Genomic DNA, 27,772 nt, shown 5'->3' with positions numbered 1-27,772 from the left:
TAATATTGATATTTTTATTCTGAAACTATTATCTATATATTTAATGATCAAGCAAATAAGTAGTGAATGTTGTGAAGTCCTTAGATTTTCAGGTTAAGATAAAAGAAGCTAAGTAAAAACTCTGATACCTTAAAAATGAATGGAAATTAGTATAAATCCATGATACATTTTTCTCTTTAAAAATTTATTTTCTGGGCTTCCCTGGTGGCGCAACTGTTAAGAATCCGACTGCCAATGCAGGGGACACGGGTTTGAACGCCGGTCTGGGAAGTTCCCATATGACGTGGAGCAACTAAGTCCGTGTGCCACAACTCCTGAAGCCTGCGCACCTAGAGCCTGTGCTCCGCAACAAGAGAAGCCACCGCACTGAGAAGCCCGTGCACTGCGACGAAGGGTAGACTCTGCTCACCGCAACAAGAGAAAGCCCGCGTACAGCAACGAAGACCCAACGCAGCCAAAAATAAATAAATAAATAAATTGTAAAAAGAAAAAAGACACTATACACAGTAAAGAAAGAAGAGCTACACATGCTTCAAGTGTTGTTTTGATGCTGGATTCGTCTTGGCAGTCTCAGGTGATGATGATTCTTGATTCTTCAGGATGATCTACCTCAGCTCACAGACCTGGATGGAAGTTTCCTCAGGTCAAGAAGAACCGTTTATTATTGTTGTTGTTGGGGGAGGCAGAAATGTAGGCAATGCTGGGCTCTGAGATTTAGAAGAGTAGCTATAGGTTTTCTTGGTTTTGTAGGACCCCTCTGGGGTGGCTTCCTGCAGGAGATGGAATTTCCAGAGTTAGGAAATAGGGTTTCCAGAGTTAATCCTACAGTGAGGGGAGCTATTTTTAAAATAAAATAAATTTATTTATTTATTTATATTATTTTTGGCTGCGTTGGGTCTTCGTTCCTGCGCGCGGGCTTTCTCTAGTTGTGGTGAGAGGGGGCTACTCTTCGTTGCAGTGCGCGGGCTTCTCAGTGCGGTGGCTTCTCTTGTTGCGGAGCACGGGCTCTAGGTGTGTGGGTTTCACTAGCTGTGGCTCGCGGGCTCTACAGCGCAGGCTCAGTAGTTGTGGCGCACAGGCTGAGTTGCTCCGCGACATGTGGCATCTTCCCGGACCAGGCATAGAACCTGCGTGCCCTGCATTGGCAGGTGGATTCCTAACCACTGTGCCACCAGGTAAGTCCCAGGGAGCTAGTTTTGAGTGAGCATGGCAATACTATTCAGTAAGCAAGAGAGAAGCTCATATTCCTTGTTCAGCCTGCTACAAGCAGTCGTTACAGGGAAGATGAAGAACATAAGGGGCATTACAGTCTCTCAGGGGAGGCACTTATGAAATAATTTGCTAGCAAGATAAACCCACAATCCCGTTCAACTTGACAGAATGAGGGAGTGCCTTGGGGGTACAGAGCCATGGATCATTCCAGGCAGGGGCAACCTATGGGAGAAGAGACGCTTGGATGGACCTTTGGTCAGTATCTCAGGGCTGGAGGTGACCATGTTCTCACCCCCAAAAAGAAGGTGATAAAATAATTAAAAAAACAAAAAACCAATCAGACAAAATCCCCAACAACCCAGGCCCCGAGGCGGCCACCAAATCCTTGTATGTCCTCCACTGCACCACACAGAAAGCGAGTCCAGACTCTCCTTCCAAGAGCCAACCCTACTTCCTGGCTCCCACAACCCCCTCCTTCACTACAGGAGGGTGGCAAAGGATTTATAACCCACCTCTTTCTTGCAGTTGCCATGGAGACCAACCCCAGTGCTTTCATTAGTTCTGGTACTGGGAACATTTCTCTAACGCAGGAGGAATGAAGGGGGCTTAGCCTAAACACGCCAGTGGCAGTGCTGGGGAAGGGGGTGGCGGTCAAACAGAGCGCGGAGGACTGGTGGCCTTGAAGGCAGCAGTGGAATCAGGTCGAGGCAAAGGCTAAATTCAGCCGCGGTTCAAGCCCTTCTGTTTGCCAACGACTGGCGACCAGACCCTGCGGCACACCGCTGGGCTGGAGAAGGGAGCAAGCCGGGAGACTACAGGACGCAGCAGCAGGGCGGGGCTCGGGGGCGCGAGGCGGCTCCCGGGAAAGTTCTGGGGCCTGGATCGCCTACCTGTGCACCCCGGTGGAAGGGGCGCGGACCCCTCCAGCAACGCGTCCATTGGGCGGCGCCGCCATCACTCTCTGCTCAGCAACACCGCCTTCTCCTCTGCCCAGCCCAGATCCCCTCCCTTGCCCGCCTCCGTCCTGCCTCGTGCCTTTCATTGGGCGGAGGCGCGGTCGATCCGCCTCGAACCAGGCAGCCTATTGGACACCAGGCCTTCGGGCCGCCCCCAGCTTGTTTGGATTGGCTTGCTGCGCGTTGGCGCAACGGAAGAGGCGGCCTGCCGAGAGTGTTCTTCTGCTCTGGCTGGATTGCCGCGGAGGAGGCGACGAGGGTACTGGCGTTGTGGGGCTGGCTAGGTCGGTAGCGGTTCCTGCTGCGGATGGGAGCAGGCCGGCTCGGCGCGCCCATGGAGTGCCACTGGGGGGTCGCTGCCACCTCTGCCTCGTCGGTCCGGGAGCCGGCGCCCGGCGGCGCCGATGGGCGGCGGCGGGAGCCACTGCGGCGCCGGGCGAATAGCGCGTCGGCTCCCGCTGTCGGGGCCTCGGTTTCGGCGGAGGGCGTAAGGCGGGGCCGGCCCGGCTCTTACAGCGGCGCTACGTCGGCCTCCCGTCAGCGCGTCGAAAGCCTCAGGAAGAAGCGGCCGCGTAAGTGCCCGGCGGGGCGCCCTCGCGTTTCGCCCTGCCCCCTTCCGGCCCGGTCGCCGTTTTTCCCGCGCGGAGACAGTGCCCCCGCTCGGTGGTCCCAGGTTGGTGCTGGGCTGACACCTGGCTGGAGGCCTCGGGTCCCCCTACGGGGGGGCTGCGGGTTCGGCCCCATCCGGCCTCGCGCTTCTGCTTCTCAGTTGTCCGAGTGTAGCGTCCGTACCCAGGACCTTTCCTCCCTTCCGGTTCTTAGTTCCTTGTGCATTCGTTGGCCGAGAATCGCATTATTTTTTTCCTCGGGAAGGCTTCTTTTGACCTATTTTCACCACTTCCCCTCCCCCCTCAAGTCGTTTGAATCCCCAGTGTCTGTCTTCCTGGATTTCCAACGAGCTGCAAGACGTTACATCCTTTTTACCTGGAGATTTTGGGCTCAAGGAAAATGGTTGAGTTGCTGCAAGCCTAAAAGTGGATTCCGTGTTCTGTATACTAAGCTTTGTCTGCCTTTCTTCCCATGAGAATTCGGGTGTTGTCTCACCCAGATATCGCCTCTATTTTCTTTCCTACTCTTTGCTGATACTCACGATTCAGTACTGTAGCACTCTGGGCATTAAGCCTTTCTCTTTTGAGGGAAAACGACTTCTCGCCTTGGCGGTTGCACATGCTCTTCCCAGAGAATCGGTTTTTCCGTTTTATTATCAGGTTTTTTTCCTGCATTGTGATCTAGTCCACATATTTTCTTCTCTTTACAGTTCTTCATTTGGGGTCTTCCTTCAAAAAGCCATTGCAACTCTTGAAAGTATCCACTGTCTGGATACTGTAATATGAGTTTTACGATATAATAACATTTTACATGTGGCTTTATAATTTTTTTCTTGTCGTTGCCAGATTCCTATTTCAGGAAATCAGCTTGTTTTAAATGTAGATTATGAGAGTGAGAAAGTGGCAGGATGAGTGTGAGGTCGTTTTTTAAAAAATTGTTTTTTTTTACTTTATTTTTTTATAAAGCAGGTCCTTATTAGTCATCAGTTTTATACACATCAGTGTATATATGTCAATCCCAATCGCCCAATTCATCACACCTCCACGGGTGTGAGGTCTTTATTGGATAGTCTTGTATCTCAGCCCAACAACCCAGTTGCTTTATTTTTATATGATTTGGATGATTAAATATTCAACGCACCCCTATTTTGCTATGAAAAGTTTGAGAGTTCTTAATTCTTTTGTCTTTTCCTATGTTCTTGAAACAGAATTGGAAAAGAGATGATCTGCTCTCAACCTATACCATTTTTAGAGCCTGGTTCCTGTTTTGAGAAGCACCTGATTTTTAAGCAATGCAAAACATTAGTTCCTTCGTGGTTTTGTACTGCCTCATTAGAGATGGATGTAAATTCCAGAGATTCAGCAAAAAAGAATCACAGCCATGTACCCAGCTCTTTGTGACCACTGGCCATGAAGATTCTAAGTATTGTAATTTTGGTGTTTGCCACCAGTCAGGCACTCTTAAAAATTTTTTTTCATGTACTTTTCAAAGAGTTTTAATAAACTCATGAGTCCTTACAAAAGTCACGAAAAGCCATCTCTCAGATAATGAGAACTAAAGAAATAAACAAGGTTGTTTTCTTTCCATTTGTTCTTTCTGTACTGTCCAGGGGTATACCTGTTAGATGGAGAGGCAGTGTATTGTGTATTGGCCAAAGAATATACTTTGGTCTTAACTTTGAGGGAATTCAATAAAGATTAAATCTTTGTATTTTTTATTAGGAGAGTTGGGTTGGTGCCACCTTTCTTTTGTTAGAAAACCTCATTCTGATATCATTACACTACTTATCTTAAAGTAGGAGACTAGTTGTCATTGGAAACTAGAAGGAGCTGTTCAGTTTATCTTAGGAATTGTGGGCCCTGATTATAGTCATGTTCTGCCACACATGTTCCCTAGAGCAGTGTGATTCCCAAACCTGTCCCCACCTCAGACTTAACACATCATAGTCATTAGGGATGAGGCTAGGCATGTGTGTCTAAGAAGTTCTTCAAAAGTTTTAGATTAACTGGAGTGTGTCTCATAGGTCTGAGAGAAATACCAAATAAAGATTGGTTTAAAATGATGGAAACAAAGATGCTAATGATGGTAACGATGATGCTTACGTGTTCATGTTAGACACTGTGCCAAATACATTATAAACATTTAAGTCTTGCAGTTATCCTCTGAGGTGGGTATTTGTTATCCCCAGCTTCCAGATTAGCCAACAAGCTCAGTGAAATTTTCCCTTTGTTCAAGGGCATATAGTGAGTTAGTAATGGAGCTGTGTTTTGATTCTAGGTGTCTGACTTAAGACCCAGTGTTTCTTGACTTTCCACATCTTGGAAGGTTACATGCGATGTAGTTCAGAGTAGTGGTTCTCAAGTGGAATCACTCAGAAGCTTAAAAAAAACCCTCAGATCTGCAGAGGGGTCTAAAAACATCTTTTAATTTTAAAAATTTTATTGAGTCATAATTACATACAGTAAAATGTACAGTTTTGACAAACGTAACGAGAACATTACATGCATGTAACATGTAACAAGAGAACATACGTTTTAATCTGTGGTCACATGTGCAGGAGGTGTGGGAACTCTGGGATCACAGTGCTTCATGGCAGTGCCGGGGGATGAGCTGGATCTTTGATGTGACTCCTGAGCATGTTTTAGCACTCCAGGGAAAGCTTGGGGACATGCTGATTTTGGACTCATGCCAATTGTGGAATTTCCTTAACCTCCATTAGTCTAGAAAATAAAGCTTTTGTTTGTAGCTTGATAATACTAATCTAGAAAATAGTTAGCTTTTCCTTGGTATTTGGGGGAGCATCAGTGTTGCCAGAATGTGGGAGGTTGCCTTTTATCAGGTGCAGTGTTTCATCTTCAGTTAGGGAATTAGGAAGGGCCGCCCACTGGGAGCTCAGAAAAAAAGTTAGTTTTCTATTGTTTTGTAGCCCATTTTTGAGGGACAGACTAGGAGAGGGTGCTTTTTAACCTATTGTTTTATCAACTTTAAACCTAAATGAAATAAAAGTAAACACGGCTCCTCTTTTATGAATAACGAATATAAAGCATTAAGCATAACCTAAAAATAATATAATTATGCAGCTTGTAAAATTAAGTATGTTATTTTAGGGGCTCATGTATGAATTGTGCATTTAGATAGTATGATCATTGAGTGTTGGCATCACTGCCCTCTGTATATGAGGTGACCATAAGCAAGGGGGATGTATGTTATTAAAAATATTTTGCTTAAACACATGTTAAAAGGAGAGATAAGGACCAAGATAATAGCCTGTAGGTTGTTTGAGAGTACCTTATCAGGCAGTGATATAGCAGAATAGCTGTTTTGTCTGGTTATTTAAAAGAGCAGTGAGGTTCCTTGGGCTTAAATTTATAATTTAAGCGTTATAATTTAAGTGTTCCATGGGAACGCCTTTCAAGTTCATAATTTAGGGTATCTTTATCTTCAGGCACTGTTCTTTCTCAGTTAATATTATTTTTCAATTTTTGTCAGCAAGGTGGACTAGGATATGAAAACCCTTTATAATAGCTTAAAGTTTGCTTTCTGAAAGTGAAAGCTATCTTGCGGTTTTTAGTAGCCTATTAAGTTTTGTATGTTTATATTTCTTTTCTTAAAAAATAAATTTTATTTATTTATTTATGGCTGTGTTGGGTCTTTGTTGCTGTGCGCGGGCTTTCTCTAGTTGCGGCGAGCAGGGGTTACTCTTTCGTTGCGGTGTTGGGATTCTCATTGTGGTGGCTTCTCTTGCGCAACACGGGCTCTAGGTGCGTGGGCTTCAGTAGTTGTGGCACGCGGGCTCGGTAGTTGTAGCGCATGGGCTTAGTTGCTCCGCGGCATGTGAGATCTTCCCGGACCAGGGCTCAAACCTGTGTCCCCTGCATTGGCAGGCGGATCCTTAACCACTGCGCCGCCAGGGAAGCCCTGTTTATTTTTCTTGAATGTAAAATTTATTATTGAGTCTGCTGGTTTTATAGTAGGTAGTATTTTATAAATATCTGGTCCCTGAGTTGAACTATTTTGGGAATATTTATTGAGGTCCGTCTTTTAAAAAATATTTATTTATTTATTTGGCTACACTGGGTCTTTCTTAGTTGCAGCACGTGGGATCTTTGGTGTCATGTGCGAGCAGGATCTTTTTAGTTGTGGCATGCAGACTTTTTAGTTGCGGCACGCGGGATCTAGTTCCCTGACCAGGGATTGAACCCGGACTCTCTGCACTGGGAGCTCAGAGTCTTAACCACTGGACCCACCAGGGAAGTCCCAAGGTTTGTCTTTTAATATGAGGACAAAGATTGCTGCCTAGACCAGTCTAGGGATTTGGGTTTGCAGTATTTTAACCACATGTGGTCTGGTGTAAAGATATAGTTCATAATGTTGGAAAATTGAGTACACTTTTTTTTTTTGCGGTACGCGGGCCTCTCACTGTTGTGGCCTCTCCCGTTGCGGAGCACAGGCTCCGGACGCACAGGCTCAGCGGCCATGGCTCACGGGCCCAGCCGCTCTGCGGCATGTGGGATCTTCCCGGACCGGGGCACGAACCCATGTTCCCTGCATCGGCAGGCGGACTCTCAACCACTGCGCCACCAGGGAAGCCCTATAATGCTTTTTGTTTGTTTGAATTCTTTTCAGTCTGCTAGTATTGTATTTGCTTTCTGTTAACATTTGCTTAATAGAGTGGAGTAACATTGTTCAGGCATTTGTTTTTTGCTTACCCAAATTCAACTATATAAATGTGGCAAAGCATGGTGACGGTGACTCTACTCACCGATTTAGTCAGTGAATATATATTGGATTGCCCAAAAAGTTCGTTCGGGTTTTTGTAAGCTGTTAACAGAAACCTGAATGAACTTTTTGGCCAACCCAGTAATTGCGAGTGAGCTCAGGGATGGTAGATCACTGTTTGGAGGGGCACCTCTTATAATGTGAGCCCTTGATAAATGCAGTATTGGTCTTGAAACATAAGGTTTGACTTTTACTATATCATGTTTCCTAAATGTTAGTCAGCTATTCTGTCAGTCTCCAGTGAGGTGCTTAAGATTTTGATTTATTCATTTTTGACTGAATGCCATTTTCATCTTAAAGAGTCCAACTCCTCTTTATGATGGGACTCTACTGTGGGTGTTTTACCATTTATTTACCTTCAGTCTATTTGTATTATCTTATTTTAGATGTATCTTTTTATATAAGCATATAGCTGAATTTTCTCTTCAATCTGGAAGAGAAATTTGACGTCTGTGATTACTGATATGTTTACATTCATTCCTGTCATTTTTTTGTTTTGTATTTACTATACTTTTTTTCCTCTTTGTTTTTGAACTGATTTTTCCCCCCTAGTTGTTTGAAGGTCATATGTTCATTTTCTCTTTTTTTGGAGTTGCCTGTAAATTTTTTTAAAAAATTTATTTATTTAAATTTATTTTTGGCTGTGCTGGGTCTTTGAAGCTGCACGGGCTTTCTCTATTGGCAGCGAGCGGGGGCTACTCTTCATTGTGCTGCGTGGCCTTCTCATTGTGGTGGCTTCTCTTGTTGCACAGCATGTGCTCTAGGCACACGGGCTCAGTAGTTGTGGTGCACGGGCTTAGTTGCTCCGCAGCATGTGGGATCTTCCTGGACCAGGGCTCGAACCCGTGTCCCCTGCATTGACAGGTGGATTCTTAACTACTATGCCACCAGGGAACTCCAACCTGGAAATTTTTAACGCTTTTAAACCATCACTTCTTTATTCTTGTTTAGAAATAACCAGAATCTATATCTTCCGTTCCCCAAAAAGACAGAGCTGCTGCTTGCTTTGACTTCCCTCTCCTTTCTCTTCCCTCTTCGACTTCCTGTGTTGAAATCATGTAAGTATTTCAGTTGCAGATTGCTTATTTTACTGAAAGTCAGCGTATATTGCTTCCTGTGCTTATCATTGTTTATATAGCTCATATCTTCTTGGGTGCTTTAAAAAATTATATTGGAGTGCATCTCCTAATTATTTCAGAGAAGGTCTTTGAATAGTAAATATTGAGCTTTTTCATGTGTAGAAATGTCTTTCTCTTGTACTCCCATTTGAAAGCTGATTTGGCTGGATATGAGTTTCAAATTGTTTTCCTTATAACTTTGCCAGTGCGCTATTGTCTTCTAGCATCTGTGTTACTGACGAAAAGTCTAGTTTTACCTTTATGTGATTTATGTATCTTCGTAGGAATTTACTTTTTTCCTTTGGGAGTTTTTAGGGATTTCCTGAAATTTCAATAGGATGTGACTATACATCTCCCTTTTCTACATTTATTAATTTTATTTCAAGCCAGTGATTCCTGTCTTCCCCTATCTCCCCCAGAAATTTTCTAGAACTCATATAACACACATGTTGGACTTTCTGGTTCTGTGTTCTATATATATCTACCTTTCTTTCATACTCAAGAGGCATTTTGGGAGAGTTTCTTAGTTTTGTTTTCCATTTGTTTTTTTCTGTGCCCATTTTGTTATTATATGTATCTGTGGAGCTTTATTTTGGAAGTAAATATTTCTCCTTTTTTTCCTATTATAAAAGTGTCTTTATTGGATATAATTTACATACAATAAAATATATCCATTTAAAGTGTATAGTTCCATACATTTTGACAGATACATACACCCATGAAGCTCCCCTCTTGCCCCCAACAATTAAGATATGGGTTATTACAGAATGTTTTCTCCTGCCCCTGTATAGTCCTTCCCTCTCTCACTCCCCCAGCCAGTGGTCTGCTTTCTATCAGATACAGAAATGATTAGCTTGCATTTTCTAGAGTTTCATATAATGGACACATATAGTATGTAGCCTTTTGTGCCAAGCTTTTTTCACTCAGCCTGTTTTTGAGAGTCACCTATGTTAAGTATATTGGTGTGTTCCCCCTGCCCTGTGCCGCGCCCCGCCCCCTGCCCCCGCTCTTTTTGGTTTTGAAAGCTTCTCCCCCAACCCCCAACTAGGAAATTAACATTGATACAGTTCACAGACCTTATTTAGATTTAACCAGTTTTACATAAACTCTTTTGTATGTGTGTATTTAGTTCTATATAATTTTGTCACTTGTGTAGATTCTTAACAGCTACAACCACAGCTGGCAATCATTTCTTAATTTCTAATTTTTCTTTACGGTAGCTTATTCATTTTTAAAATTTATTTTTTTATTGAAGTATAGTTGATTTACAATAGCTTATTCATTTTTCATGGATGAAATCACATTTTACCTTGGAGGATATTTATGATTCTTTTAAAGCCTCCTCTTTGTTCCTGCAACTCTTTCTTTAGATGTTAGCCTCTTGGTTTTGTGGTGTTGATTTTTCCCTTTTGGTGATTCTGGTTTGTAAAGTGATAATCTCTGGTTTAAGGATTGCTATTCTCCTGTCAGTGGGTGCAGTGTCTGTTTACCAGTCTGTCAGGGTGGATTGTAGGGGAAAGATGGGAAATACGGCTAGATGTGGCGGCTCCCCACTTCTGGGTAACAGCAGCTACGTGGATGTGTACTGATGCTTGGGCGCAAGTGCCTGTGCCTAGTGAAGACTTTGCCTCTTTGGAGGAGGGGGAGGGGAGTGGCTGGCCTGTCCAGTTGTGCTGAGTGTATTTCCCCACCATATCACTACGACTGCTCCAGAGCCTGCTTCTGTTTCCTCATGGCAGCTACCCCATCAACAGCTTGGATGGAGCACCATCTGCTCCCTGCACCTTCATAGCTGCTCCCAGTTTTTATAGCATTTCTCTTTTCAGGGTTCTGGACAGTTATTGCCTCTATCAATCTCATTTTGCTGATGGTATCACTTCTTGTTTCTCAGAATTATTTTAGAAAATCAATAAGTTTATATCTTTAGTCATTTCTAGGATTTAAGGTGGGAGGAGAAGGCATGTATAGCTAATGCAGTTTATCTTGATCCAGTCTCCTTAAGCCATTTTTTGGGATGGATTTTTTTTTTTTTTTTAAATTTAGCTCCTCCACGTGGTATGTGGGATCCTAGTTCCCCGACCAGGGATCAAATCTGCGTCCCCTGCGTTGGAAGCGCAGGAGTCTTAACCACTGGACTGCCAGGGAAGTCCTGGGGTGGATTTTTTGGGAAACGGGTATTAACTTTGAAACACCTGTTCCACTGATGGCCATTGAAACCTGATGGATTGATTGATATCAGGGTTTGGTTTTTTTTTTTACATCTTTATTGGAGTATAATTAATTTACAGTGGTGTGTTAGTTTCTGCTTTATATCAAAGTGAATCAGTTATACATATCCACATGTTCCCATATCTCTTCCCTCTTGCGTCTCCCTCCCTCCCACCCTCCCTATCTCACCCCTCTAGGTGGTCACAAAGCACTGAGCTGATCTCCCTGTGCTATGTGGCTGCTTCCCACTGGCTATCTATTCTACGTTGGTAGTGTATATATGTCCATGCCACTCTCTCACTTTGTCACAGCCTACCCTGATATCAGGGTTTGAGAGAAATTGACCACTGGAGCTTATATGTTACATAGGGTTGGGAATTTCTTCTAGCCCTAGTTTGAGTACTAAACCAAAGCTCTGAAAAGTCTCAACATTTCTTTAAGGCAAGGGCAAGGATGAAGATTTTCATTCTCAATCTTTTTTTTCAGAGTTGAGGTTAATGGGTAGTCATTTTGCTGTTTTTTAGTATTTCTCAGTGCAGTTTGGGCTTGTCTAAGAGGGTTGTGTTGGCTTAACATTGTGATATTTTTCTTTTTGATCTTTGTAATTTTTTTTTTTAAGATTTGTTTCCAGATTAGACAGAATCTTATTTCTTCTCCCCAAAACCTTTTTGTGTATATAGTTCTTGGAAACCTCAAGGTATGAAATAAATAGTTAATCTAATAAGTGTAAATTTAATTTTCAGAAAAAAAGGTGTTCTGACTGTTTTTTCCTTCCCCATTTAGTTTTTCCTTGGTTTGGCTTGGATATTGGTGGGACCCTGGTCAAGCTGGTTTATTTTGAACCCAAAGACATCACTGCTGAAGAAGAAGAGGAAGAAGTGGAAAGTCTTAAAAGCATTCGAAAGTACCTGACCTCCAATGTGGCTTATGGGTCCACGGGTATTCGGGACGTGCACCTGGAGCTGAAGGATCTGACTCTGTGTGGACGCAAAGGCAATCTGCACTTTATACGCTTTCCCACTCATGACATGCCTGCTTTTATTCAAATGGGCAGAGATAAAAACTTCTCGAGTCTCCACACTGTCTTTTGTGCCACTGGAGGTGGAGCGTACAAATTTGAGCAGGATTTTCTCACAGTATGCATTTTTTAGCTTATATACAATTTATGGTAATCTGATTGTTAAAAATAATACCAATAGCAAGTGGTGGAATCATTTCCATCTCTAATGGAACTTGAATTTTCTTGAGTCAAGTTAAGATTAAATATCAATTAGTGATAGGAGTTGCCATCTAGAGATTGTTGTATAGTTTACTTTTTGCCCAATTCAGATGAGTTGATGAGAATCAGAAGCACTAACAGCATAGCATTTTGTTGTTCTTTTAGTATGAAAAAATAGTAAAGCTGTAATAAGCACAGGAAGGAACTAGCAGTGAGGAACAATATCATTGACTTGAACAATGTGATTGAAAATAATTTAAAAAATTAATGTCATTTCATGTTATAAAATTGTTTCCAATTTATCTACCACATAATTTTTCTTATCCCCCTCATTTGTTTCTTGGCAGTTTTACTATTTAGAGATATGAGGAGCTCTGGTCCAAAGCAGTGTTTTTCAGGCCTCAGGGTTAGTCAGATGGTTGACAGCAGAGTCTGCTCTCCCCAAATGCCTTTTGATGTGTCCTGAGCTGCACACTTGTTAACAGGAGTCTGGATAGTAGGGGGAGTGCCAGTGGGCCCTTGATTTTGTTTTCATTCAGTGAACACTGTGTGTAAGGCTTTGAGGCTAGGTCATTTGAGGGTGGATGTGGGGGTAGATGGAAGAGTTGATAAGGCGAATTGGCCAAGGCTCTGACCTTCAGAGTGCAGTGTAGATTTAAAATGTCTTCACTGACCATGTTTTTAATGCCACCAAATAGAATGTTATTACAGAGATTCTGCCTTTGCCTATGTTGTTTTTCATTTTCTCTCCCCCACCAACCTTGTGTGTCATTGTATGGTTTGTGACTTTGTCTTCTTTCTTTGTCCTCTATCTCCTTTCTCCCATAACTGACCATAACCATAATATAGAATTGACATGAATTTTAAAACTGGTTTTGCATTCTTTGCTTGAATTTTCCTTGGTTGTTGGTTTTCAGTGGTTTCTTTTCTACCTGTGAGTAAACGGGAAGGTAGCAGGAGGAGAGGAGGTCCCCCTCCTTTGCGGTCACAGTGGACTCTGGATTATAACTGGTAGGTAGAGGAGAAAACCTCTCGATTTCTGGGACCCTGTAGAGATGCCTTTGGAACATGTTTGAATACCATTTGGGCTGTTACCAGAGGTTGTGTGCTGTGTGTTAATCCAAGGAGAGGTGCACAGTAGATTTTAGACTTTAGGAATTGGCTCTTAGGCTGTTGGGATTTCTCATCTGTATGCACCAGCGCTGTCCTTGAAAACTGTGGGAAAATGAAATGCCTAACAAATCCTGTTTGTGCATCTGGAGTAACTATTATCTAATAAACCACAGTGAAGTATTTTTTTAAATATGGAGTTTACCCTGTTTCTTTTTTAATGTGAATCAGATTTCCTCACATTGTATTGAGTTTGCTTGTGGATGCAACACATACATTAGGAGTAACTTGAGTTAGTGAAATAGCTTATGTATTTGGTCATCTGACTCTGTCAGTTAGGCTGGGATTCATTAGGAATAACAGCACAGCAGGGCATTTCAGGTAATATGAATTATGGGAAAGATAAAAGGATGTATTGGTTTGACATACAATGTCAGAAAACTACTTTTATTCCAGTAGGCTACCGGTGTAAAATGATTTTGCTTTGACATGAAAATGTTGGCACTTAAGATTCAAGTGTCAGGAAATCAGAATTGAGTTCATTGTGGCAGGGAGGGCATGGGCAGATAAAACAAGGACAGTGATGAACATTTTCAAGGGCTTGTGTTTCCTCAGAGGAGTAATTTAATATTTGTAATTAGGGATTACTTAAGGATTAAGATGAAGTTACCTATTAACTTCCATCTCCTTTGGATCAAAGTAAATTGAGTATAATGTAACCAAATGAGAGTTGAATTAAAGGGGGAGGACTTGCAGGGCTAAACTTGGTTTTAAACAGAAATAGGTGCTTTAGGGGGTTGAGGCATCTTTGTCACATATATTGAGTAGGTAGATAATGCTGGTAGCATTCAAATGGGGTAGAAGTTCATAGAATAAAAAGTGAAAGTTGGTTTATATCGTCTCTGCAAAGTTACCACAGTTAAAAGTTTATGGGCTTCCCTGGTGGCACAGTGGTTGAGAGTCCGCCTGCCGATGAAGGGGATATGGGTTCGTGCCCCGGTCTGGGAAAATCCCACATGCCACGGAGCGGCTGGGCCCGTGAGCCATGGCCGCTGAGCCTGCACGTCCGGAGCCTGTGCTCCGCAACGGGAGAGACCACAACAGTGAGAGGCCTGCGTACCGCAAAAAGAAAAAGTTTATGTATCTTTTTAGTTTTTCTGTGCATGAGTGTGTATGACACATACACGTGCATATAAATATGGTTTTAAAATAAGGCAAATTGGATCATATTGTATAAAATACTTCTTAGCTTGTTTTTTTTGTTTTGTGTTTTTTTTTTTGTTTTTTTTTTGGACTAAAAACATGTCTTGGAATTCTTCCCACTTAAATTCTTAATTGAATAAAGATCCTCTTCATTCTCGGGACTTCCCTGGCGGTCCAGTGGTGAAGACTGCACTTCCACTGTAGGGGGCATGGGTTCGATCCCTGGTCGGGGATGTAACATCCTGCATGCTTTGTGGCGTGGCCAAAAAAAAAAAAATGTATATATATGTATGTTTGTATAAAGATCCTCTTCATTCTTAATTGCTATACAGTGTTCCATAATATGAATAATAATTTAATCATCCCTTTATTAATTATTTAAATGAAATTAAGTTGATAACAATGTTTTTAAATTTTGATTCTGCTAAACTCCCCCCATCCCTTGAGGCTGTAATCACTTTAAATAGTGAAGTATTTTACTTTCTAATTGTATACTTTCAGTCCTTTGGCTGCAGATTATTTATAATAAAGTGTGGCCTACTTTGATACTGCTCTATAGCCTTGAAGATGGTCTTTGGAAGGTAGATGTTGGATTCCCTGTGGCTCCTGCCATGTGTTTCCAGGTCCTTGCATCATTTAGACTTAGAGTCTGCTTTCTGATGGGGCTGTGCTCTCAGCTGTGCTCCTGCCTCATGGTCCCCGTAAGCAGGCATCTTGTTTTCTGCTTGGGTTTTGGCACATTTCTCCAGCTGCTGCAGTGGTTTGAGTGTGTTGGGTCTGTGGGAGCAAAATTCTGTCTTGTCAGTCCATCCCTATATTTGTTGTCTCCAGATCTGTTTTGTAGAGAAAGCGCAAATAGTACACATCCATGAGCACTCTTATAGTTTGTCTTATGTAGAGGGGAATGCCTTATTAAAGTTTTAATTTCTGCTTGGCTTGTTAAAAAATCTGAATACATTTTTATTTCATTACAGATAGGTGATCTTCAACTTTGCAAACTTGATGAACTAGATTGCTTAATAAAAGGAATTTTATACATTGACTCAGTTGGATTCAATGGACGGTCACAGTGCTATTACTTTGAAAACCCTGCTGATTCCGAAAAATGTCAGAAGTTACCATTTGATTTGAGAAATCCATACCCTCTGCTCCTGGTGAACATTGGCTCTGGGGTTAGCATCTTAGCAGTATATTCCAAAGATAATTATAAGCGAGTCACAGGTACCAGGTAGGTCTTTTATATAAAGGTCATTGTTTATTCTTGATATCATAATGGGTTAAAACTGAGTTTTCAGGTACTGCATGTAAGAACATCTTCAAGAACCTGTTAAAATTATGTGAAAGATATGTTTCTCTGGGATTATGCAAGCAAATATTGTTTCTCTTTGGAAATTCTGATTTCATGATCTACTTTTCTTTAATCTCTATTGCTGAAGATTTCATTACCATAGTTTCATAAACTTATCTCATCAGCAAACTCATTGAGCCCAAGGTCTCTGCCCTCAGATAGTGTTATGGTGTGCATATACCATAAAGTAACCAAAGCTACTAGGTAGCATTTTTAAGGAGAAGGCAAGGCAAGACCGCAGCTTTGAACTAGTTTAGATTTTACATGTATCCACACATACACATGGCCAGGGGATGTTGTGAGATCTAGAAGTTGAGGTACTGAGCAGTAGAAAAATGTTTGGGGGAGGGTAGTCTGAAAAGGGAGGATTAGGTGGCAGATGAGAATGAATACCTTTTGCTTTAAGGATCAGCGATCACTTGAGGAAAAACAGGAGCTGGGGATTGGGATAAACAAGTTTTTGAAGAGGTGTCAGTTAAAGAATGAGAGGAGTAATTTTGGGAGAGAAAACACATTCATGGAGGAGTTCTAGTTGGGTAAGGGGAGCTGATGACTCAGAGTGACAAGATGCTTGGATGAGGATGACTTGGGGCTTGCACTTGGAGAGAGAAAGGGAAGAGGTGCCACCATGGACCTGGTGGGCTGATCTGCACCTGAGGCTCCTAGTATTCAGCAGGTGCCCAGACTGCATTGGGGACATGGGTAAAGAGGCGGGCCCTGTGTTTTGCTGCTGTGTTTGCTTGGCTTATGTGAATATGGTATCTTCAAGGTGTCCATTAAACACTTTATTTTTATCTTTTCACAGACTTGTTTCCTACTTAGTGGCATCTGCATGATTGGGATGGGGCAAGAGTGGGTTGATACATGAATATGGTTTTAGATTCATAAATATTACCTTCCTATTTTTATTTTGAAAGATGTTATAATACTATGTTTGTTTTTAATCACAGTCTTGGAGGAGGAACTTTTTTTGGTCTTTGCTGTCTTCTTACTGGCTGTACCACATTTGAAGAAGCTCTTGAAATGGCATCACGTGGAGATAGCACCAAAGTGGATAAACTAGTACGAGACATTTATGGAGGGGACTATGAGAGGTTTGGACTGCCAGGCTGGGCTGTGGCTTCAAGGTAAGGGAAAGGGGTGTGTGTGCTCTAAGAAATACAAGATAATACAGTGGAATATTATCAGCCATAAAGAAGAACAAAATAATGCCATTTGCAGCAACATGGGTGGATGGACCAAGAGATTCTTATACTTAGTGAAGTAAGACAGAGGAGGACAAATACCATATGATATCACTTTATATATGGAATCTAAAAAAAGGCTACAAATGAACTTATCTACAAAACCAAAAATAGAGTTACAGATGTAGAAAATAAACTTATGGTTACGGGGGGTAAGGGGTAGGGGAGGAAGAATTGGAAGATTGGGATCGACACATACACACTACTATATGTAAAACAGATGACTAATAAGGACCTACTGTATAGCACAGGGAACTCTACTCAATACTCTGTAATGGCCTGTATGGGAAAAGAATCTAAAAAAGAGTGGCTATATTTATTTGTATAACAGATTCACTTTGCTGTACACCTGAAACTAACACAGCATTGTAAATCAGTTATACCCCAATTAAAAAAATACAGGAATAAAATATTAAGTATTGGGTATATCTTTTACCCTTTAAATAGCTTTACATACTCTGAAGTCACCTGTTTAAAGTGTACAATTTAGTAGTTTCTAGTATATTTATAGAATTTTACAACCATCTTCATACTACAATTTTGGGACATTTTCATCATTCCAGAAAGAAACCTTGTATCTGTTAGCTGTCACTCTCCATTCCCCCACCCACAGTCCCTAGTAAACACTAGTCTGTTTTCTATCTCTCTACGGCATCATACGATATGTGATTTTTGTGACTGGGTTCTTTCACTCAGCATAATATTTTCAAAGTTCATCTATGTAGTAGCATGAATCAGTACTTTGTTCCTTTTTACTGCAGAATAATATTCTTTGTATGGATATACAATGTTGTATTTATCCATTTATCAGTCAGTTATCTTTTGGGTTGCTTCAGCTCTTTGGTGTATTATGAATAATGGGGCTATTAACATTCATGAACAAGTCTTTGTGTGGACATATGCTTTTAATTCTCTTGGGTGTATACCTAGGAGTGGAATTGCTGGGTCATATGGTAACTCAGTGTTTAATCTTTTGAGGAACTGTCAAACTGTTGTCCAAGGTGGCTGTACCATTTTACAGTTTCACCAGCAGTATATAAGAGTTTAAATTTCTCTACATCCTTGCCAATACTTGTTATTGTCTGTCTTTTGGGTTTTAATTGCCTTAATAGGTGTAAGGGGATCTCTCATTTTGATTTGCACTTCCCTGATGACTGATGGTGTTGAACATCTTTTAATGTACTTATTGGCTCTTTATTTTCTTTGTAGAAATGTCTGTTCAAGTCTTTGCTCATTTTTTAGTTGGACTCTTTGTCTTTTTATTATTGAATTGTAAGAATTCTTATATGTTTTGGATACAGGTCCTTTATCAAGTATATAATTTGCAAATATTTTCTCCCAGTCTGTTTGTTGGTTGTCTTTTCACTTCCTTGATGGTGGCCTTTGCAGCATAGAAGTTTTAAATTTTGATGAACTCATTCTTATCTATCTTCTCTTTTATCACTTGTGCTTTTGATGTCACATATAAGAAATCATTGCCTAACCTAAGATCATGAAGACTGACTTCTGTATTTTTTTCTAAGCATTTTATAGTTTTAGCTCTTAAATTTAGGTCTATGATCCATTTTGAGTTCATTTTTGTGTGTGGTGTGAGGTAGAGGTTCAGATTCATTCTTTTGCATGTGACTATATAGGATATATAGTTGTCCCAGCACCATTTGTTGGATAGACTATTATTTCCCCATTGAATTCTCTCGGCCCCTTTGTTGAAAATCACTTGATCATAAATGTATCGGTTTATTTTTGAACTCTCATTTCTATTGCATTGATCTGTATTTCTATCCTTATGCCAGTACCACACTGCTTTGATTACTGTAGCTTTAGTACTAAGTTTTGAGACTGAGAAGAGTGAGTCCTTCAACTTAATCTTCTTTTTCAAGATTGTTTTGGCTAACCTGGGCCCTTGACATTCCATGTGAATTTTAGGATCAGCTTGTTGATGACCTGCACCAAAAGGCAACTGGGATTTTGACAGGGATTGTGTTGAGTCTGTTAAGTCACTTTGGAAAGTATTGCCATCCTAACACTATCAGGTCTTCGGACCCAAGAAGATAGACTGTCTTTCCATTTAGATCATTGCTGTCATTTACCAATGTTTTGTAGTTTTCAGTGTACAAGTGTTATTCTCTTGTTAAATATATTGCTAAGCATTTTATTCTCTTTGATGCTATTATAAATGGAATTGTTTTCTTAATTTCATTTTTGGATTGTTTAGAAATACAGTTGCTTTTTTGTGTATTGGGACACATGGTTTTTAATAATAGAAAAGGCACTCATATACATGTTTGTTTACTAATTTTAGGTACTTTGTAAATGCTGTAGATTTCTTTTTCTTTCTTTTTTTAAAATTTTTTTTTATTTTGGCGGTATGCGGGCCTCTCACTGTTGTGGCCTCTCTCGTTGCGGAGCACAGTCTCCGGACGCGCAGGCTCAGCAGCCATGGTTCACGGGCCTAGCCGCTACGCGGCATGTGGGATCTTCCCGAACTGGGGCACGAACCCGTGTCCCCTGCATCGGCAGGTGGACTCTCAACCACTGTGCCACCAGGGAAGCCCCATTTTCTATGTTTGTAGCATCTGCTCAGTGATAATCACTTCCTTTTCTGATTGGTTGGGTTTGTGACCAGGTCATAGTTATTTATATATCAATTCTGCTGGTCAGGTACTTTGAAATACCTGATCTTCTAGGGAAATCTGAAACTCTTAAATAGTTTACTCAGGGACTCAGCTGTCAGATAGAGCAGTTTACCAGATGTGAATGTGACCATTCAGCTGAGTGGAACAGCTATGCATTTGGGGGCGAATTGCTAATTGAGGCATCTTCCTGAAACTTAGCCTGGTTGCAGAAGGAGCACAGTGCCTTCAATGGATCTGAATGTGCAGATACGTGGCGTCAAAGCTAGATTTCAGTGGAAACCACAGGGAAAGCCATTTGCTCATTCAGAATACTTGAGGTGTGGGATTTCCGTGGCAGTCCAGTGGTTAGGAGTCTGAGCTTCCACTGCAGGGGCCATGGGTTTGATCCCTGGCCAGGGAACTAAGATCCCACAAGCCGTGCAGCATGACCTAAAATAAAATAAAATAAAATAAGTTCATTAAAAAATATTTGAGGAGAAAACTAAACTAAATAAAATTCTGTGTCCTATTATTTAAAAAAAAAAGAATGCTTGAGTTCTTGAAGTTGCATTTCTTTTTGAGCAGATGCTCTCTTATTTTGTAATAAAATGTTTGAATATTTGAGCAGTGGTGCCCTGAAAGTTACTTTTGTCTTAGTAAAGTAACATTAAGTTCCGTTGAGCTGTGTTGCCTTTGGTTTAGCAATGAGATATTTTTTTTCCATCATAGCTTTGGAAACATGATGAGCAAGGAGAAGCGAGAAGCTGTGAGTAAAGAGGACCTTGCCAGAGCGACTTTGATCACCATCACCAACAACATTGGCTCAATAGCAAGAATGTGTGCCCTTAATGAAGTAAGGGGAGATGGATTTTTTTAGTTGCTCTGAGGAAAATACAGAACTTACTATGTGCGCCCTGCCTTGTATACGTCTGTTTTCTCCGAACAGTGCCTAAATGTAGTTGTAAGTGGTGGAGTTTGTTTCATTGGCAAAGTTAAAATGTTTCACACGTAGATTAGTCTTTTTTTTTTTTTTTTTGTGGTACACAGGCCTCTCACTGTTGTGGCCTCTCCCATCGCGGAGCACAGGCTCCGGACGCGCAGGCTCAGCGGCCATGGCTCACGGGCCCAGCCGCTCCGAGGCATGTGGGATTTTCCCAGACCGGGGCGGGGCACGAACTCGCGTCCCCTGCATCGGCAGGCGGACTCTCAACCATTGCGCCACCAGGGAAGCCCCGTAGATTAGTCTTAATACATTTTTTTTCCCGTACTCAAGGTAAACACTGCTACTATCTAGAAGTAGAGGAAAACGTAGAGGAAGGTAGGGAAGGTAGCCAGTATTGCAGATGATGGGGACTGTTGGGTGGTGGTGAAGGATGGCGATGCTGAATCTAGATGCCATGCCCACTGTTGAGCTCTAGAGTCCCTGGGAATGAATCCAGAGGAAGGCACTGAAGCTGGGAGAAGACTGAGTGGGCCGAGGAATGCCCACCCTGCGCCCCCTCCACTGCAGCAGAGCTGTCTTTGTGCTTTCAGCTTCTTTACAGTGCTGCCTTGTAGCATTCAGGTCAAGCAGCATTGTACAGGGCTATGAAAGAACTAAGAATGGCCTTCCCTTGGGGATCCAGTTGGTGCAGCTTTATAGCTTATCCCTATTTATACACTATTGTTTAAAATTATTCTTTTAAATAGATAATATAAGCATGTGACTTAAAAAGGAAACCTCAAAAAGGTACAAAAGGATTGTCTCACTTTTAGTTAAAAATCTGTATCAGTATGAAGAAATTAAAAATTCTTTATTTGAATATTTTAACACTTCTATTTTCTTAGTTGCATGTTCCTTTAAGAAGTCCTGTGCTTACGTATTTTAAGATATTTTAGTTGGTGTACATACCATTTTGTTTTTTACTTAAATATTATAAATTGCATGGTTGTATATTTGATTTCTTTTTATGTCATGAATCATTCACATAGAACTGGGCATTTGGTTGCTTGCCGATGATAGCTCTGCAGTAAAGCATTTTTAAGCGTGAAGCTGTTCCTTGGATGGATTTATTCTTGATAAGAGACTTATTCAGGAGTGAGATTTCTCATCTAAAGAATATCATACTTATGAATTGTGATAGGTATTGCCAAGATGCTTTGCACAAGGGCTGCACCAATTTAGATCATTTTTAGCAATGAATGAATGGATTGGTTTTACCACAACTTGACTAATATTAGGGGTAGAATTTCAGTTAGTTGTTTGTTTTGCTAACTTTTTTTTTATGGTGCCAATTTAAAATACAGTTTTATTTAAGACATTGCATTTTGCACTTAAAATACAGTGCTTATAAAGTGCAATGTTATTTCCTTTCCTTGTGTACATATTCACTGTTCAAGTATCAAGAGTGCCCAGTTGTTTACTCTAGCAGCTCAGCTTTAAAACTGCCTTTGAATTTGCTACACATTTGGGTCCGTCAGTGTTTTTTGTGAAACAATGCTAAGTCTATACTAGGTTGGCTTAATCAACCTCTTTAGTGGTGTGTGCGGAGGAGGCACCACCAGTTGGAGGAGCTTGGCCCCCAGGCATTCCTCCTGGTATGTATACCTCCTGCGCTCTCTGGTACAGCTTGGTAATGATGGAGTTGCAGATTTTTTTCCAGCTCCTTCAGCTGATGTTCGAACTCTTCCTTCTCCGCAAGATGTAAGATCTTGGGTCACTCAGACATCCAAGGAAGGAACCAGCATCTGGAGTTCTTTGCTAACTTTTAATGGATCTAAAATTTTACTTTCTTTGCTCACTTAGTGAGGTTGAATTTTTTTGTCTGTGATATTTCTTGTATAATTTGCCTATTTGTGTTACTTTTTTTTTTTTAAGCAGAGGTCTTCTTAGAATCCCATATGATTTAAATTTATTTATTTATTTATTTATGGCTGTGTTGGGTCTTTGTTTCTGTGCATGGGCTTTCTCTAGCTGCAGTGAGTGGGGGCCACTCTTCATCGTGGTGCGCGGGCCTCTCACTATTGTGGCCTCTCTTGCTGCGCTCCAGATGCGCAGGCTCAGTAATTGTGGCTCATGGGCCCAGTTGCTCCGCAGCATGTGGGATCTTCCTGGACCAGGGCTTGAACCTGCATCCCCTACATTGGCAGGAAGATTCTCAACCACTGCACCACCAGGGAAGCCCACTTTTCTTTGAATTGGGTCTTAATATTTTTTACTTATCTGTAGAAAACTTTTTATTTAATTGTAGTTATTGTTTGTCATATTTAATTCAAATGCTTTTCCTAATCTGTATTCTCCTGTGACATTTTCTGGCATACTTTGAAGTAGGTTTAGAGTTGTCTGGGGATCAAATTTAAGTAGCCCTGGATCAACTGGATTAAATGTAAATACTTTTTTTTTGATCACCAGTCAACTTGCTGCTAAAAAGTATGTACATGGTACTCTCTTTGGGTAGCTTTTATGGGAGAACAGAAATTAAGATGAAAACTAATTGCCTTTTTTTTTTGATGTGCTCAGAACATTAACCAGGTGGTATTTGTTGGAAATTTCTTGAGAATTAATACGATCGCCATGCGGCTTTTGGCATATGCTTTGGATTATTGGTCCAAGGGACAGTTGAAAGCACTTTTTTCAGAACACGAGGTAAGCAGACTTATTTCCTGTGACACGTTACCTTCATAAAGGGCATGCAGTTGATGCTGCGCTGGAATTTGAAGCAGTACTTATTTGTTTCTGTACTTGTATAATATATGTTCAAAAGCTGTTTCTTACCTGATTTAATGTAAGGTAGATATTTGGTTAATTTAATTTTGAGCTTCAGTAGTTTTAAAGAAGAAAGTCTTGATGAATAGCCAGCTATATTACGGATGCCATATTCTTTTCTGAACCGTCCTTTATATTTTCCCTATTGCAATTTGCACTTTGTAAATGCACTTACTCTGAGTTCTTTTTTCATTTTTTGATGTTAGTTTTTATGTATGATATAGTTCATGTGCCAGTTTGCCATTTCTTTAAGATGTATGTTCTAAAAACAACTAGATCAGTAAAAAGCATTCCAGGATTAGAGCCACACTATCATAAGAACTTAACACATAGACAGGCTATGTGGAAAAGAATAACTGAATTGCTCAGCCTGATCATCCTATTTTGGAAAGTGCCTTTCTGTTTTTCAGTTTGAGGAACAGAACCAGAGCTATGGAAGGGACTTTCTCTTTCCTCCCCTTGGTTGTGGGGCAGTTGGACTCTTTCAAGTGTTAAAGTGGATTGTAGATAGTGTTATCATGAACATTTTTCAGAATTGTATTTGCATATTTACTTTAACAGTGTTTCTATGAATTGACAGAAATCAATGTAGGATTTGAAGTAATATGAAGAGGTTGTTTTTTCTTTTAAGGTTGCTTTAAGTTTTCCTATTTATTTATTTATTTATTTATTTATTTATTTATTTATTTATTTATTTTTGCGGTACGCGGGCCTCTCACTGTTGTGGAGCACAGCCTCCGGACGCGCAGGCCCAGCGGCCATGGCTCACAGGCCCAGCTGCTCTGCGGCATGTGGGATCTTCCCGGACCGGGGCACGAACCCGTGTCCCCCGCATCGGCAGGTGGACTCTCAACCACTGCGCCACCAGGGAAGCCCTAAGTTTTTCCTTTTAAGTTGCTTAAGTTCATAGTTAAAACCCAAAGTGCATAATTCCCCGTATCAAAAACCTTAAAGTTTAAGTTATCTAACTTTCTTTTTACCTCTAATCTTATTAGTAAATCGGTACTGAATTTTCAGTTTCTTATACCTTCTATATGCATCTTGCTTTTTCTGATCTTTACCTGTTTTATTTTTCTTAATATTAAAATAAAAAGAAATCCTGTTTAATGTTGTATCTTAGTATAACTTGCCTCCTGCTGAGTTTCTACCTCTTTTGATCCTTTTTCAAGGCAGAATGTGGAGGTTTCTTGGGTTAACATTTTTTTTTAACTTACGTCTTCATATCATAATAATTACGACATGAACCCTTTATGAAGTTTTGTTTTTCCCATTTTCACTTCTCTCTGGTTAGCCGGTTGGCTCTGTTTGTCTCCGTGTTTTCCATTTACATTCGTGCCTCTGGCTCTAATGTCGATGTCTGTACTTCTGGAACTCTGATTATTTTAGGTTCTCTGAGTTATGAAATATTCTCCTGTTTGCACACTGAAGTCAGTGTGTCTGCTGTTGTGAAAGCTTTGTATAGATTCTTCTCAAGCCTTTCTCTTTAATTGTTTACTGTTCTCATCTTACACTTCTTGGCTTGTAACAACCTCTTTTACTAGATAGTAGGTTTTGGGTCTTCAGTGGAACTTACTATAATGGTTAACTTTATCCCTTCTTCTTTTGTTGTAAAATAAAACACAGATACAGAAAACCACTTTATATGTAGAGCTAACTGTTACAAAGTGAACACCCTTGGGACTTCCCTGGCGGTTCAGGGGTTAAAGCTCTGTGCTTCCATTGCACGGGGCGCAGGTTCCATCCCTGGTCAGGGAACTAAGTTCCTGTGTGCCGTGGCCAAAAAATTAAAAAAAAAAAAAAAACAAAAAACAAGGTGAACACCCTTGAATTCTATCCTCTGGCTGTAATTGTGGGTTTCTGAGTGTGGCTGAGTCTTGCTCAGTTGTGTCCCTTCTACAGTTTCAGACTTTCTCTCATAATACATTCATGTGGCTGTGTATTTATTTATTTATTTATTTTTGCAGTACGCGGGCCTCTCACTGTTGTGGCCTCCCCGTTGCGGAGCACAGGCTCCGGACGTGCAGGCTCAGCGGCCATGGCTCATGGGCCCAGCCGCTCTGTGGCATGTGGGATCTTCCCGGACCGGGGCACGAACCTGTGTCCCCTGCATCAGCAGGCGGACTCTCAACCACTGCGCCACCAGGGAAGCCCTATTTTTAAATTATTTTTAATATTTATTTATTTATTTGGCTGCATCAGGTGCGGCAAACGGGATCTTCGTTGCGGCATGCGGGATCTTCGTTGTGGCATGCGGTATCTTTCTTTTCGGCATGCGGGCTGTTTGTTGCTGTGTGCAGGCTTCTCTAGTTGAGGTGTGTGGGCGAGTGCATGGGCTCTGTAGTTGTGGCCCACGGGCTTATTTGCCCTGCGGCATTTTGGATCTTAGTTCCCTGACCAGGGATTGAACCTGTGTCCCCTGTATCATAAGGCAGATGCTTAACCACTGGACCACTGGGGAAGTCCCCATGGCTGCTTATTTTTAAAGCCAAAAAAGAGTGAAAGGGCAGGCCTCTCTGTTGTGTGGCCACATGCTCTTTGGAGAAGCTTTTCTTGGAAAATAGACTAAACCTTAGTTATTTATATTTCAGAGACTTCTCATATATTCTTTTTTTAAAAAAATTATTTATTTATTTATGGCTGCGTTGGGTCTTTGTTACAGTGTGCGGGCTTCTTATTTTGGTGGCTTCTCTTGTTGCAGAGCACGGGCTCTAGAGTGCAGGCTCGGTAGTTGTGGCGCACAGGCTTAGTTGCTCCGCGGCATGTGGGATCTTCCGGACCAGGGCTCGAACCCGTGTCCCCTGCATTGGCAGGCGGATTCTTAACCACTGCGCCACCAGGGAAGTCCCTCATATGTTCTTCTAATCCATAGCAGGTCTTCCAGGATCTTCTCATATTCCTTTTTCAGTCACTTCTCTCTTCCTTACAGTACTTTACTGTCTGATAGCATCCTTTGGAGACCTTGATGGATTCTGTATCATTGAACGATTATTCTCTGATTCTTGCTGATTTCTGCCAGTATGGGTTTTGCCTCATTTTCTTTTATATTTAACTCTTGTTTAGGTTTCGTGTTTGGGTTGTCATGTCTTGGTTGTATTTGGCCTGGATTGCTTACTTCAGGAGATGGTCCTGTAATATCTTCCTTCAGCTGCTGCTTCTCTGTCTCATGCCTCTGCCTTTCCCTCAGTTGCTTCTGTTCTTCGGATGTTGCTCCTCTGTCCTCACCCTTCTCTACACGTTGCCTGAAGGTTCTGTTGTCCACTTTTCTGCTGCTCACCTCTGCCAGTACTGCCCTGACTGCTGCCCTGCTCCAAATCCAGACATCCGGTGACTTTCTGGGTGTGGCTGCTTGGCTGCCTGGGGCACCTCAGCTTTGCACATCCTGTATGGAACCCGCTTTCTTGCTCTCCACATCTCTTGCTCCTGTGTCCGTGTTCTCTCAGGGGTGGTGTGACTGGATGTGTGGGAGGGACATCAACATCTCTGCCACCCTCATCCCCTTCTTCAGGCGAGTCTTGAACCCATCCCACCCCCTTCTTTCCACCCTCAGCCCAGCTAGCCCTTGCCCTCTGTGACCTGTCCCCACTTCTCCTTCATTACACTTTATGTCTCATCTTCCCTTCATTCCAGAGTTGTCTGGAAATGCTCCAGGCCCCTGTTGCTTCTCACCGCCTCATTCTGCAGGAGACGGCCCAGGTACCGTCCTTTACCAGGGGTAACTGGGCTGCTCTGGGCCTCATAACCTGTGGAGCCCCAATTGTGGGCTCTGGTCTGATGTGCCAGGGTGTCCTTCCCCCACCCCGCCTGGGAGCTCTGCAGAGCTTCTCTGCTCCCAGGCTGGCCTTGGGCTCAGCAAAATGGGAGTCAGGAAATGGGTGTCAGGAATTAAGGGCTGTGTTGGCTTTAATGCTAGTAATCATATTTATGGTAATTTAAATAAGTCAAAGGAGAATTGCTCTTATTTTTCTTTCTTTCTTTTTCTTTCTTTCTTTTTTTTTTTCCAGGGTTATTTTGGAGCTGTTGGAGCACTCCTTGAGCTATTGAAGATCCCCTGATTGTTACCTGGGGAGGGGTTCCTGGAACCTTCCACAATGGGATCTGTGGACTTGTTTTTTTAAGAGACTTACTCAGTTTTATGATTGTGTACTACCTGAATCAAAGCGAGAAAGGACAAATGTATTTTTCTAAGTCATCAAGATAAATCTTAATAACCAGTAAGGAAAGATATATATTAAAAAAAAAAAAAGTGGACCATGTCCATGTTGGTGAGAATTCTCTGTTATTTAAGTTGATCTTCAGTATAGCTTTGTTCAACTTGCTGTGTATTTTTGAAATTCAGCATCGCTTTGTGGAGCCACTTCAGGGGAGGAGAGCTGTCGTGTGTTCAGCAAGCTGTGGTTTTGTGTCCT

General features: G+C 41.6%; 1 protein-coding gene and 1 long non-coding RNA gene across 2 annotated transcripts; one reads left to right on the top strand and one right to left on the bottom strand.

Annotated features, from left to right (window-relative positions):
- Positions 1–2,773, bottom strand: LOC136792571 (uncharacterized). Its single transcript, XR_010836523.1, has 2 exons — positions 2,103–2,773; positions 1–770 (listed from the first exon to the last, which is right to left on the bottom strand). It is a non-coding gene; the product is annotated as an uncharacterized lncRNA (long non-coding RNA).
- PANK2 (pantothenate kinase 2) lies at positions 2,369–27,621 on the top strand. Its single transcript, XM_067013022.1, is given in 8 exon segments — positions 2,369–2,787; positions 2,790–2,841; positions 11,666–12,018; positions 15,389–15,642; positions 16,713–16,889; positions 20,351–20,474; positions 23,121–23,246; positions 27,368–27,621. Coding segments are annotated over 8 exon segments (1,449 nt in total). The 5' UTR covers positions 2,369–2,475; the 3' UTR covers positions 27,419–27,621.
- The last annotated feature ends 151 nt before the right edge of the window (positions 27,622–27,772 follow it).

Source organism: Kogia breviceps, chromosome 14 (genome assembly GCF_026419965.1).
Source record: "Kogia breviceps isolate mKogBre1 chromosome 14, mKogBre1 haplotype 1, whole genome shotgun sequence".
NCBI lineage: Eukaryota > Metazoa > Chordata > Mammalia > Artiodactyla > Physeteridae > Kogia > Kogia breviceps.
The sequence above is the reverse complement of the archived record's forward strand: the minus strand, read 5'-3'. Positions and strand labels throughout refer to the sequence as shown.